Source organism: Callorhinchus milii, unplaced genomic scaffold (genome assembly GCF_018977255.1).
Source record: "Callorhinchus milii isolate IMCB2004 unplaced genomic scaffold, IMCB_Cmil_1.0 Scaffold13, whole genome shotgun sequence".
Taxonomy (NCBI): domain Eukaryota; kingdom Metazoa; phylum Chordata; class Chondrichthyes; order Chimaeriformes; family Callorhinchidae; genus Callorhinchus; species Callorhinchus milii.
This window is the reverse complement of record NW_024704754.1, coordinates 10,614,681-10,628,106: the sequence shown is the minus strand read 5'-3', so window position 1 is coordinate 10,628,106 and position 13,426 is coordinate 10,614,681. Positions and strand designations below refer to the sequence as shown.

At 41.4% G+C, this 13,426-nt stretch overlaps 1 protein-coding gene and 1 non-coding gene across 3 annotated transcripts in view; both read right to left on the bottom strand.

Annotated features, from left to right (window-relative positions):
* Positions 1-1,652: 1,652 nt before the first annotated feature.
* On the bottom strand, positions 1,653-1,725 carry trnaa-agc. The gene has a single exon. It is a non-coding gene; the product is annotated as a tRNA-Ala (tRNA).
* Positions 1,726-5,228: 3,503 nt separating this feature from the next.
* shtn3 (shootin 3) overlaps positions 5,229-13,426 on the bottom strand; it is a 51,397-nt gene continuing 43,199 nt past the window's right edge. The window contains exons 12-17 of one of the 2 annotated variants that reach the window (XM_042340168.1): positions 13,108-13,208; positions 11,289-11,306; positions 9,710-9,769; positions 9,399-9,519; positions 7,875-8,040; positions 5,229-6,911 (exon numbers count right to left, since the gene is read on the bottom strand). In XM_042340168.1, the coding sequence (XP_042196102.1) occupies positions 6,734-6,911; positions 7,875-8,040; positions 9,399-9,519; positions 9,710-9,769; positions 11,289-11,306; positions 13,108-13,208 (644 nt within the window). In that variant the 3' untranslated portion in view covers positions 5,229-6,733. The remainder of the gene's footprint in view (positions 6,912-7,874; positions 8,041-9,398; positions 9,520-9,709; positions 9,770-11,288; positions 11,307-13,107; positions 13,209-13,426) is intronic. The other variant, XM_007891357.2, reaches the window with a different exon arrangement.

The window sequence follows — 13,426 nt, the reverse complement described above, 5'->3', positions numbered from 1 at the left end:
GATTTGAAACGTTGCCATGTTTGATGCTGGCAAGGCAATCCCACAGCTCACCTTGCCAGGTTGGGTGGGTTTTGTTTCACTGGGCATTAAAACATGGCTTTGGGCGTGAGCCTAATTTTATTTTTTTGAAATTTAAATCTGCAAAACTTTTTTTTAGGGCCTTTTTTACACAGTTTGAAAAGCACTTCTCTAAATTGGCCAATCTGCTAACCATAGTAGGCAACTCAATATTGGGCTACTTTTGCGCTGGTATTTAGTGGACTTTAGGCTACAAATGTATTTTAATTTGCGGCCTCCCTGCCGGCAGCCACAGATGCCAGCGTGTACATTTTTCGCTGCCCTGAAACGCTTTCAACCTGAGATCAAACACCTCAAAGAATTTCACAGTGAACTGTTGGTAAATGTATTGACTGTTATAAAAACGGGAGTAGGCTATTCAGCCCCTCAAGCCTGTTCCACCATTCTATAAGATGATGGCTGATCTGTACCTCAGGTCCAATTACCCACCCTTGTCCTGAATCCCTTAATACCCTGAGCAAATATCTAAGGACTTCAGTCTTCAACATGTGAATGGATCCAGCATCCACAGCCTTTTGGGGAAGAGAGTTCCAGATTTACACTACCCTCTGGGTGAAAAACTGCCTCTTAATTTCACTCCTAAATGGCCCAGCTTTAATTTTAAGATTATGCCCACTTGTTCTGGATTCCCCACCAGAGGAAATAGTTTCTGTTATAGAAAAATCCTTGCTTTCGATATAGCCTCTTAACACATTGTCAAAGCAATAGCTTGCCATTTATGTAATGCAGGGTACCATCTCAAAGCACTTAAATAATACTAAAAAAATTGCTATAGCGCCTTTCACATCAGGAACACTTCACAGGAATTAATAAAATATGCAGTGACTGTTTATTTGTAGATAATGCAGTGGCTAATTGATGCACAGTGGATTCTTGAAGTCTTGAATGAACAAATCAATCACGGTCATATTTTATACACAAAATAAGAACTGATTTTTTGGTGCCAAAACAATTGGGTAAAGAATAATCAGAAAAAGAATTTGTTGTCAGCCACGTCAGTCACCATGTAGTTAGTTCAGTCCCAAGGAGATCCTAAGGATAGACACTGGTGGATTATTAAGGATTATTAAGGATAGACACTGGTTGATTATTCTACATCCAATGCAGATTTGAGCTCTCCCTAACTGGATACTGATCTGATTTCCAATCTTCAAGTTATTTTTAAGAAGGGCGTTTGTTTCAGTTGTCACCTTTCCCTTCTGTTTCCTCATCTTTTCATGTCTGTCCCACTGTCCAAACACGCAGACATTCCAGGGCGAGGCCATTCACATCCTTGAATTAGGTTTTTGTCTTTATTGTTTCCTTACCATAAAATGGAACTGAATCTCGGACCAACTGATAAACTGACAATAAAACCAACTGCGGCTCAGTTCTATTATCGTAAATGTTTTATCAACTAAGCAGACAGATGTGTTAAATTTGGGGTTTTAATTATTACAATAAAGCATTTCACAGGATATACTGTAAAGTGGATTGACTGCGTATTTTGTGGGTGAAGCAAAATAAAATGATAAATTTACTGTAATAGGAATTGCAATCCTAATATGACAAAAGCACTTTCAGAAAACAATCGCTGGAGGATGCGGGCATCGATCCCGCTACCTCTCGCATGCTAAGCGAGCGCTCTACCATTTGAGCTAATCCCCCGACACGCAACCTTTCACGAAGCCTCCAGTCATCCATGTGTAATGGCGTTTGTTTGTGATTGACAAGAAGTGAGAGCAATGGGAAAGGCCGCCCGTGTCTTAACCAATCGCTGCGGGAATCTGTTTAGGGCGGGGTTTTATTGCACATGACGATCTGATTGGTCCGCCCCACATGTCAATCAGTACAGCCCTCTGAGCTCTCCTGAATGTGAAACCAACACAGACTCTCACAACAACAACAACAAGATTCCATTTATTGAGCGCCTTTCACGTCGGGAGGACGTCCCAAGGCGCTGGACAGTTGGGTCGGGACCCGAGCATTGGGGGGAAATGGTCAGGGTGAGGGGAGGGAAGGGAGGGAGCGAGGAGGGGGGAAATGGTCAGGGTGAGGGGAGGGAAGGGAGGGAGCGAGGAGGGGAAGAGAGTCGAGAGGGGAGCTGAAGCCACGGTCAAAGAGAAAGGTTTTGAGACCGGCCTTGAAGGAGGAAAGGGAGGAGGCGGCGAAGGCACTGGGGGATGGAGTTCCAGAGCCTGGGGGCTGAGAGGCTGAAGGCCCGACCACCGATGGTAGGGCGGTTGGGGCGGGGGACGTGGAGCAGACCGGAGCCAGAGGAACGGAGGGTACGGGCAGGTAGGTAGGGGGATAGTAGGTCGGAGAGGTAGGAGGGAGCGAGGCCGTGAATGGCCTTGTAGGTGAGGGTGAGGATCTTGAATTCGGTGGTGGTCATGCACCAATTTTTGCAGAAAATAAATGCTGTTCAACTCCTTAATAAATTAATCAATCAATACATTCTGTTTAATTATGATAATAATAATAATAATCCTTGCATTTGAAATAGCGCTTTTCACGTCGGGAGGACGTCCCAAAGCGCTTCACAGAACATACTGAAAAGTGAATGGACTGTATATTTGTGGGCGAACGCGGCAGCCAATTGCGCACAGCAATGTCCCACAAACAGTCATGGATTGAAAATGACCAATTTATTATTGTTTTGATGGGAAAATGTACCTGTTTTGATACCCGTGTCCGCCCACAAATACATAGTCACTCCACTTAACTTTAAATCCTATGAAGCTTTTTTGAGATGTCCTCCTGACCTGAAAGCCATTACACCAAATGCAAGGATTATTGTTATTTGTCCAGATAAAATTGGTCATTCACTTTATTGCTGTTTGTGAGGCAGTGCTGTGAGCAACACTGACTACCGCGTTCGCCTACAAAAATACAGTCATTACACTTTGCAGTAAATCCTGTGAAGTAATAATAATAATAATCCTTGCATTTGATATAGCGCTTTGAGGTGCTTTGAGCAGTGCTGTCGGAATGGTCCTGCACCTGAAATCAAGAACAGCTGAGCTCCAGCACTTCAACAGAAATCTCTGTCGACCACTGAGGTGGGTTTTCTGTCATGACACTGCTATGGGTCAGTGACATCATAGAATTAATAATACAGCACAGAAGGAGGCCATTCGGCCCATCGGGTCTGTGCCGGCTCTTTGAAAAGACTATCCAAATCAATCTCACTCCCCCGCTCTCTCCCCATCACCCTGCAAACTTGTCCTCCCCAAGAACATCATAAGAACATAAAAATTTGCTAGGTGAAAGAAGACCAAGGTCCATCCAGTTTGCCTTTCACTATCCTGGCAGTCAGCTGACATGTCATATCCCGGACTATATATTATATCCCGAAATATTATTTTCATAATGTGAAACTCGGAGGATATCACGCGTTGCCCAAAATTTGCAGCCCTGAGGCCCAGAAAGAGACAGAGAGAAAAGAGAGCCCTTGAAGACAAGAAAAATATAGTGCGAGAGAGAGACCCTGAGCCCCAGGAAACATGATGTAACCACAAAAGGGCTCTATGAATTGTGGGAAAGTTAGCAATGGAGTGGTATGTTTTGTCGACGGGGTTGCAATTTAGTTAAGTGTCACGTTTGCAGTGGATGACGTATTTCAGTTGTGTTCCATCTTCAGAAGATGTAGAAGTCACTTTTATAATTCAAACTTGCAATGCAGGAATTCTGCTGCATGACTTAAAAGAAAATGTCATTCATGTCACAGGTTTCTTGCAAGTGTCAATCAGCAAAGGGCATAGTTACGAATCATAAAGAGATCTGCCAATTGGAGTGAAATTCAGTCTGTGTTGCTTGTCATAGTGCACAAACACATGTCATCATCAACATTTGCCACTCTATATTTCACAGCATGCAAAGCTGAAGACTGAAACACATTGTAAATACAGCCTATAACTTGCAACTCTTCCCCCAAACGCTTTACGCTTTCATTTATCAAGAGTTTTTCATTTCCCTTTCAAATGTCATACAGTAATTGACGGCTTCATTAGTGGCTTCTACATCCTAATAATCCTCATGTAAATAATATTCTAAATTCCCCTTTGTGCTTCCAGTAACCTTGAGTTTATATATCGCACCTTGTTGTCTATTCGCCAGCTGGTCAACAAAAATTTCCTTTCACTCACTTTTTCATAATTTTGAAAGCCCTCCATTACATCCCCTCTTATCTTTCTGTCTACTGAAAAACATCCAATTTTTTTAAACTTGTTTATTAAAAGCTATATATCTCATCCTTAGTATTGTCTTGTAGTTCTATTCTGTGCTTTCAATGACTCTGATTTCCTTTCTACATTGAGGTGCCCATAACTGCTTACATTTGGTTCCTTGAAATGTGAGGGTAGAGTTGGGGTAAGCGTGCAGCTAGAAGCAGGCTAAGTAACAACAGTTTGTTTTTTTCTCTTTTATTCATGAACACTTGTTCAAAAAAAACAGCAAAAAACATTTTATTAAATCAACAGCATGCTTTGCCTCCAAAGAATAACAGCAGTACTGTAAGAGAGCCCGAGGTTTACTGATTAATGGTGCAATGAAGCAGTGCACTGAAACTCAAAGTACCATGCTGCTGAGTGGGACATAGGTTAATGTCCAAGGTTGTGCCCCACGCTGATCCTCATTGTCGTAATGCGACTTTGGGGAATCACAATCAGAGGCCTATGATTCTCCGCAGAGGGAAGGTAACTCATCCGCCTCCCTTTCACAGAAATGATTTCAGAGTGGCGCTAGCGGAGGTCTGCTCAAAGCCTTGGCCAGAGATTGTAATTGTGAAGAGTAGGTGTGTATTGTACTTTAAATAAGAAAATGTACTTAGAACTGAATGCATGTTCATAAGTATCTCACCAGACAGCATTGTGAGTAAATGAACGTGTGCTTTGTGCATTTTAGACAGTATTGCGAGGCCTGGTCCAGTTACCCCCACAACCCCGTGTTTTTTTTCTTAAAATGAATTTTTATTTTCTGTTGCAGATGAGTCAACAAGTGTAACAATGTCTGATACCAGTAACTTCCTCATCACTCCATCCAGGTTACGGAAGGTGTCGCACCGAACATGGTGACGGATCATTTATCTGCCATGAAAATGATGGTGCCTCACTCTGATCCTCTGGATGTCTAAATACCGTTAAACACTTGTACTGAATACTATTAGGTACTTCTAAATACAATTATCACCATTCTTCCACGTTTCAGTTGTTGGTCAGTTAGAAATCAAAATGGGCTTAAACAAGACTTTGTGAACACCCTGAACTATCGTGTTTGCCATCAACAGTGTTGTCTCCTCCTCCCCCATCATTGTATTACAAAGACGGTGTGCAGAGAGAGAACCAGGTAATCTCCCTCACAACACATCAAGCTCAACTAATTTGCCCTCCAAAATCATTCGAGTGCAATACAAACATCTTCGGATAATAACAGCTCCAGATTCAGTCTGAATGAAAACCAATGGGGTGTTCGAGAGAGAGAATGGAAAGACAGGAATGTTCTCTTAAATGACAAAGCAAGACTGTTGGGAAAGAAGAAAGAAGGCTTTCCCACATGTGCTGCATAAATTAGTGGCAGCTAGGAAGTTAGCACACAGGCTGAAACACTTTGCTTGCCACCAAGTGCAGTAACTTTATGAGGATCTATGCCGATGATTGGAAAATCTCATCCTAACCTCACTTGATGTCCAAGCACACGTTTCATCAGGGGATCAGTGGATAGCAATCCAGGAGTAAAAATCGAGTCTCATTCTCTCTTATCCCTTCTATCCTTGGGCAAGTTTCCTTACTCCACACGCCTAATAATAATCCCTCCAAAAAACAAAGCAATAATAAATTGGTCATTTTCAATCTACGACTGTTTGTGGGACATTGCTGTGCGCAATTGGCTGCCGCGTTCACCCACAAATATACAGTCAATTCACTTTACAGTCTATTCTGTGAAGCGCTTTGGGACGTCCTCCCGACGTGAAAAGCGCTATATCAAATGCAAGGATTATTATTATTATTATTATTATCCTGCCCATTAATCCCTAGCAATGGAATGTCGGAAGCAAGCCAGCCGTCTATTGCGGTCTCGGTAGTAAATAATTAGAATTTTCCAACTGGAACTCCAATTCTCAGCTAACTAGGTATAGACTGAATCTGGAACTTTTCTACTTTGTTTGACTTAATTTTCCAATGGCCAGTGAATTTACCAACTAAGCCTGAGTTGCTGCTGCTCTATTCAGGACTTGTGCAGGTAGGTGCTAAGGAAGTTGTTTGCTGACCACATCTGGGCAGGAAATGTGAAGAAATTAAACAAAATTATTATTGAACAGAAATAAAACTTTTTTGTGTGAGGACCACAAGACATTAACAGACCTCTACTGAGACCCTTATATAGATTTTTTTTTCCAAATGCATTTTTTTAAAAATCTTTCTCAAATGAGACAGTGATGTCAAGTGCATCAGCAACAGGAAGGTCAAACCCTGAGGCTGTGAGAGGTCAGTTTCCACCTGATAAAGCTTCCAACATCTTTGAGTTGGATTGGAGGACTGAGCCTTTTGGTTCAGTCCTAACCATTGGACACACTTTCCAACATTTTGAGTTAAACCCCATTTGTTAAATGGGAGGGAAAAGCGAGATCGCTGACATTTTCATCCAACACCTTGACATCACCATCTCTCTACTACCGTTAACAGTCTGCATCGGTGCATTCATGAATTGTGCTTTGACTCTCAGATTTGTTATGGTTCTGAGCAGGTGCTGTTCTTTGGTCAGGCAAATCTGACGGGGTGCTTATGGTGATAAGAATGCCTTGGGGTTGACCATTCTCCTCCTTTGCTGAAGACTTCCTCTTCATTTCCTTGGAGCTGTAAAGAAGCAATAGTAATAACAGTAAGTAGGTTGGTGCAAAGCAAGGACCAAATAATCTTCATATGCACAAGGGGTTTCATAGAAAGAGAAAGTGACATCAATTCCTGGAAAAGGAGAGGTTCAAAACTGAACTGCTCTGAGTTTGCATTGATGGAGAAGGGGAATAGGCTTCAGAGGATAGTTAGAAGCTAAATCCTTTCCCCTTTGCCCTAGACCTTAACCTAGACTACATATAGGTAGTTTGAAGGGGAACTTAAGTAATGCACTATCCTTCTACTTCAGCAACTTTAGCTTGAATTAAGCCAAGGCACAGAAAATTTTGTTACGTGGATGAAATATGCCACAGATCAGGATTTGAGTCCATGATCTAGGCTAGCATTCCCATGACAGTACCAGAGAAAAGGGTAAATAATCCTCAAGATGAATTGGTTATTCACCTCATGGCTGTTTGTGAGACCTTGCTGGTGCGAATGCCTGCCACATTTGCCTACAAAACCAATGTAAATACTTATAAAATGCTTTGATGTTTGAATTAGGTAAGGTGCTATAAAATGCATTTTTTCTTTCCATAGTCATTTAGAAACATACTTTCGGTCCATTCTTTACTTCTCACCAAATATAAAATGGACTGTTTGCTTATTTCATTCTGTGAGCTGAAATAAATTATTTCCTCTTAAACCATATCTCAACCAAGTTACAGCTCTTTGGTAACTATATTCTAAGCTGTATGATTGGCTGGATATACATCATTCTCATTTATTTTGGGTAGTGGTGGGGGTGAAACATAGAGAGAACTATTATGCAGGAGATTAAATAGTTTGGACAGAGGACATGATAAATTGGATAAAATGTCACTTCTTGGCAGTGAAGGTTTAATATTGGACTCCTCTTGGTGTGTCAAGGCTCCATTTAGTTAAAAGAAATTTCTATTGCAGCCCATGTGGGTCCCTTGACTTTACCTTCTGGGGGACTTGCTACCCTGTTCTTTCTGGGCCTCTTCCATGGCTAAAGCCTTTTGCAGTCCCACGGGGCTGGGCTCCAGGTTTTCACTTCCTTGCTCATCACTGTCCTTCAGGCTGAGGGATTTGGAAGAGTTAACCTCACTGGCCTCAGCTTCATATCCATCTGTTCAAGAGAGAAGAATGCACAATCCCCCTTTATTCACGCAGTATTTAACAGGGGAAAGGATAGAAATTTTAGGCCACTCCTGCAGAGTAACTATATTTCACAACATCACATGATTGGTTTGATAAAGAAAGTCCTTTGGTCATCCGATCTCATTCTTCCAGAACACCCATCGGCATCCTCTTATCAAATCATAAAGCTGTTTTTAAATGAGTCCCAGCACCCTGGCCTCAACTATCCTTCTCATTACGCTACCGGGAAATAAAATCTTCCTGGTGCCTATCCTGAAATTGCCCATTACACCTCTAAAATAACATATAATTTTCACCCCCCAAAATATACATTCAATTCGCTTTACAGAGGCATTTTGAGACATCTCAATGACCTGATGAGGCACTATATCAAATGCAAGGATTATTATTATTTTATTAAATCTAGGTCCCCTTATTCTAATATACAAAGTGCAAAAGTCCATATAATCATGATGCTAATAACATGCTGAGTGGGGGGGGAAACTTAGTTTAGGAGGGTCCACTTTTTTATGTATAAACCTGGAAGGCAATTTTTGGGCTATTTAAATGAGACAAGGTTAGAGGAGTAAAATCTCAAAGTCCCACTCAGCATTCAGCTCAACTCAAACACATCCACTGACACAGAATCTAAGGTTAACATTGGTGATCGTTAACCTTTCAAAATCCTTAACGTAGCACTGCTCAGAAATACTTTGAAATGCTGTGCGCAAGTCACAGCTTCACAGAGGATCTCATGGTGTGAAGCTAGAGATGTGACTCGCCTATTAGTGCAACCAGTGTTTGCAACTCATGTAAATGTCATGGGATTCCTTCTCCCCTCAGGACATGGATTTTTCTAGAAGTAGGAAGCAAAGTAACCAATGGCTGAGCATTGTTTCTACAAAGTTTCCATGTGTAAGTGGAGCTGGACAAGGCCTTCCATTACATAGAGGGTCTGTTCCAATCAATCACTAGAGAATTGGATCAGTGAAGCACAGAGACTCTGAGGGCTCACAGTGTGATATCACTGACTGAATATGAACCATGTTAAATTAGGTAGCTGGAGTCCTATGTTGGTCCCTTTTGCTTGCATATGGAATAAGAGAGGGTTGATATTGAGGGTACTGAGGCAGATTATGATTGACATACTTCAATAGATACATAATGCAAGGTCTAAATTTATGAAACAAACTAACTGCAATATAACAGAATCAACCAGTATATCCTTGCAAACAGGCAGTTGGCGACACAGTGCAAACGAAAGCTTGAACCAACAATCTAACATATCACACGCTTCCACACATATGTACAAACACACTGTTCAGGAGGTAGTAAATATACCATTACCTCTTGAATGGTAATCCGAGGTTTGCTTCCGTCTCCTTCTCAGAACAGCCTCCAGCTCGTTCTCTGTCTTGTTGTGACTTATGTCAGGAAACCCTCGACTTGGGCTCTTCTTCATGGAATCCTGTGGCCAGACAGCAGGACACCAATGTCACAGAGTGGCAAAGCGATCAGCATTCAGCTCAACTGCAACACAGTCACTGATATAAAACCCAGGAGCAACATTGTCAATTGTTGATTCTTATTAATTAATATTTATTCCTATAAATATTAGTCAGGAGATCATGAAAGGGTTAACTTCATCTCTACATTACCAGGATGCCCTTCAGTTCTTCCATGGCGCTTTCCTGTGTCTTCTCCTCCAATGGTGGGGGCTGTTGGGGGGAAAACACACAACGTGTATAAGTGACAGCCTGACACTGAGAGTAGAAGTAACAGTTGGACACAGTGGGTAATGAATGACAGTTTGATACAGATAGTATAAGTGACAGCCTGACAGAGGGTGAGAGCGCCAGCCTTTCCATGGGACAACGGGTTTTAATAATAGCTTCTGTCTGATACACTGCTGGATGTGCTGAGCACTTGTATAGTCTTTGGGACAGGTTAAACCAGGCTGGGCTGAATAATTAAGTGAATCTGTTTTCAGGATTTCAGACTTTGCAGGGACATTCTTGTGGTCTTGCAAGGTCTTCTGTGTAACAAGCCACAGCTAAATCCATAGTTAGAATTGTTCCCGGATCTGCAAGAAATTTTAAATGGAAAAGTTTCTCAAGCTCTTTAAAAGGAAAGATAGCACCTTATCAGGTTGAAATGTCTCAAAACACATGACAGTAATCACTGTTAGGTGCAGTTAGCTGAATGACAAATTTATTTGGGGGATTGTTGGCTAGGACACCAGGAGAAACTCCCTTCTCTTTTTGAATGGAACCATGGAATATGTTTATGATTTTCAGTGATTGGAAACCTCTGTATGTGCTTATTGTGCACTGCAACAACAATCCTTAAAATTCAAGCTCAACTGACTGTCTCCCGCCTGTCTTTTTCATTGGTTTGGAACTTATGTAACCATGGAAACAATGTGAAATTTGGGGAACATCAAAGGTCACTTCCCTCAGTTGCATCGTATTAATAACAGCTCCTCAAAGCAGCAACTTTTTACATAACTGGTTCACTGTGACCAGCCCAATGCCAGGTACGGAGCTGAGTCAAACTGGCATTGCACGTGTATCCCTCTCCTCACTGAAATTGTGCAGTCAAAGGTTGTGACCCCTGTCACACCAAGCCACAGGGAGTCCCATCTCAAACGTTAACCCATTATGGGGCAAAATTTCATAACTGATTTGATGGGAAGATAATAATGTTATATTATAATACAATAATATTATAATAAGCCTTGCAATTTGATATAGCGCCTTATCACGTCTTCGAGACGTCTCAAAGCGCTTCACAGAATATACTGTAAAGTGAACTGACTGCGTGTTTTGTATGTCATAGAGTGGCAAAGCGACCAGCATTCAGCTCAACTGCGACACATCCACTGACACAGAACCCAAGGATTGAATCTCTCAGGAAATGTCACCAATTTCACTATGAAGTGAATGACCAATTTTATTTGTAGGCCAGGACACTGTAGAGAACCTACTTTCTCTTATTGAATCGTGCCTTGGTATCTTTAACGTCCAGCTGAAGAGGCAGACGGGAACTCGGATTAACGTCTTGGATTAACACCTCCAACAACAATGCAGTGCTGACTATAACCCTAAGCAAATAATTAACAGTCTATATTTATATTCTAGACAAGACAAAACCGCTAAACCATTTAATCTTTGCCTTCTGTTTACATGAGCTTCAAACTGGGTGCTGGGTAGGGAAGGGAGGGAGGGGAATTCCTACCTTGATGCTAATTTTCCTCTTTCGAATGGAATTCATCAAAGAGCCAGCAGGAGGAAACAGGAGAGAAACTTTAAAAGTGATTCAACATTCTCACATCATAACCCAGAGATAGGGTTTTCATGCTGCTTGTGATTCTCATGAATTGTTGAACCAATCTGCTTGTTACAATTTTCTTAAAGTGAAAGTAGTTAATAATAAGAATTGCTTTTGATATTAATATTAATATTAATATTTGATATTTTGCTTTTAACGTCATTGAGATATCTCAAAGCGTTGCACAGGACACACTGTAAAGTGGAGTGACTGTATATTTTGTAGGTGAAACACGGTAGCCAATGGCGCACAGCAATGTCCCACAAACAGTCATGGGTTGAATGACCAAATTATTACTGTTCTACAAAATTGGCCCACAAGTGTTACAAAGAGATACATATGCAAGCACTGATCTCTCTCATTGGCCCCTTCCTGTAGTCAGAACAGACACCTTGTGCAGAAAGCTCTTCCTGATATGATAGAATCAAATGTTGCACTCTACAGGCAGTACAGAAGACAGCAACAAGACTGGTCATCAGAGTTAGAGGAAGAAACTAGGGCAAAGCTGGGGCTCTTCATCCTTGAAAAGAGCCAGCTCAGTGTGGACGTAGAGCTACATATGATGGTAAATAGAAGAGAGAACATAATTCCAGAACAATTTATATCAGAAACCCAAAGTAGCAGAAAAAAGAATATGCGTTTTTACAGAACCTCATTATCTTGAAATGGCTTGAATCACTTTAAAAGTAATTACTGTTAACTGGAATTCTCACTTACAAACCACCTTTCATGAAACAGTTAAAGTGTATGTATAGGTGTAATATTTTGAATAGCAAGTTTAGGACAGGTATCAGGAAATGGTATACCAGGAAGGATGGTTGACACCAGGGATTGGACTAATTTAAGAAACAGCTCAAATTGTAAATGGGAAAATTTGAGATCAAATGATTCACTGTGACCAGCCCGAGGTCAGGTACAGAGCAGAACTCTGATAACTCGGATTACCTGAATCTTTCTTGTCACTCTTGTGAAATAGTTATTTTTGGAAAGTGGGACCAAATGCTACTATTGCTCGTAAGACAACAGTAGAGCCCAACAAATTTCACATCAGGATAGTTCTACACAGTTACATTTGTTTCAGGTAGCATTTAACCAGCACTCCTAAAGGGCAAGGAACAACTAAATGTCCCTGCATAATATATTGTATTCGGATAGTAAAATTCAGTTGCATTTAAGAAACCATTCCACATAATCTGTTAATATAAGGCAACCTTATTACTAAGTGCCTCTTAACATGGGTGTTTGTGGACCCACAGCTACCCAACCTGCGAGCACACTTCTGGCATGGACCAAAAAAGTTAGCTTTCTAGAGTAAGAAATGGAGATGCCCAGATGTAGATTCCTAACAGACTTTGCTACAGTAAATTTGTTTAACTGTTCCAGTATAGAGCGGATTTGGAGGATGTACATTTAATTGTTGTTCTCCTCCATGTGGAGCAGTGGGGACCTAGACATAGATTCACCAAAATCTCTCGTGGGGAAGTTGGCATTGTATTGGGGTAGCCATTGCTCTTTCATCCCTTGGACCCAAATTTAAATCCAGCTCAACCAAAGAGGCCCTCAGTTATGCTGTTAGGTGTCCCAACTGAAACATATTCAACCAATATCAACCTAGATCATAATGGGCAAGGGACCAGGGGACAACACAATCTTTGCACTTCATAAGCAGGTCCAATAAATGGTGGGTTTGGGTGGGACAGTGTATTGAGCTCTCAGTCTACACTACCTTTGAAATCTGGGTCACTGGCCGCAGCATGACCCCATGCTTAATCCGCTCCATCATTTCGTTGACTGCTTTCACCTTCACATCATCAATGCCAGGCTGGTCTGGAGTGAAGGACAGAGAAAAAAATTTCAGCGAGAATAACCGCAGCCCAAGTTTGGATTCACCAGCTCTCATTATTCCAATGTACATGCAACCCCTCCCCCAATCAATCATTTGGAACATGCAGGACTCTCAATTTAATTTCACTGTATTCTTCCCCACCGTGGATACCAGCCAGCCCTCCTATTAGTAAATTAAGATTCTCTTTCATTCAGTCAAG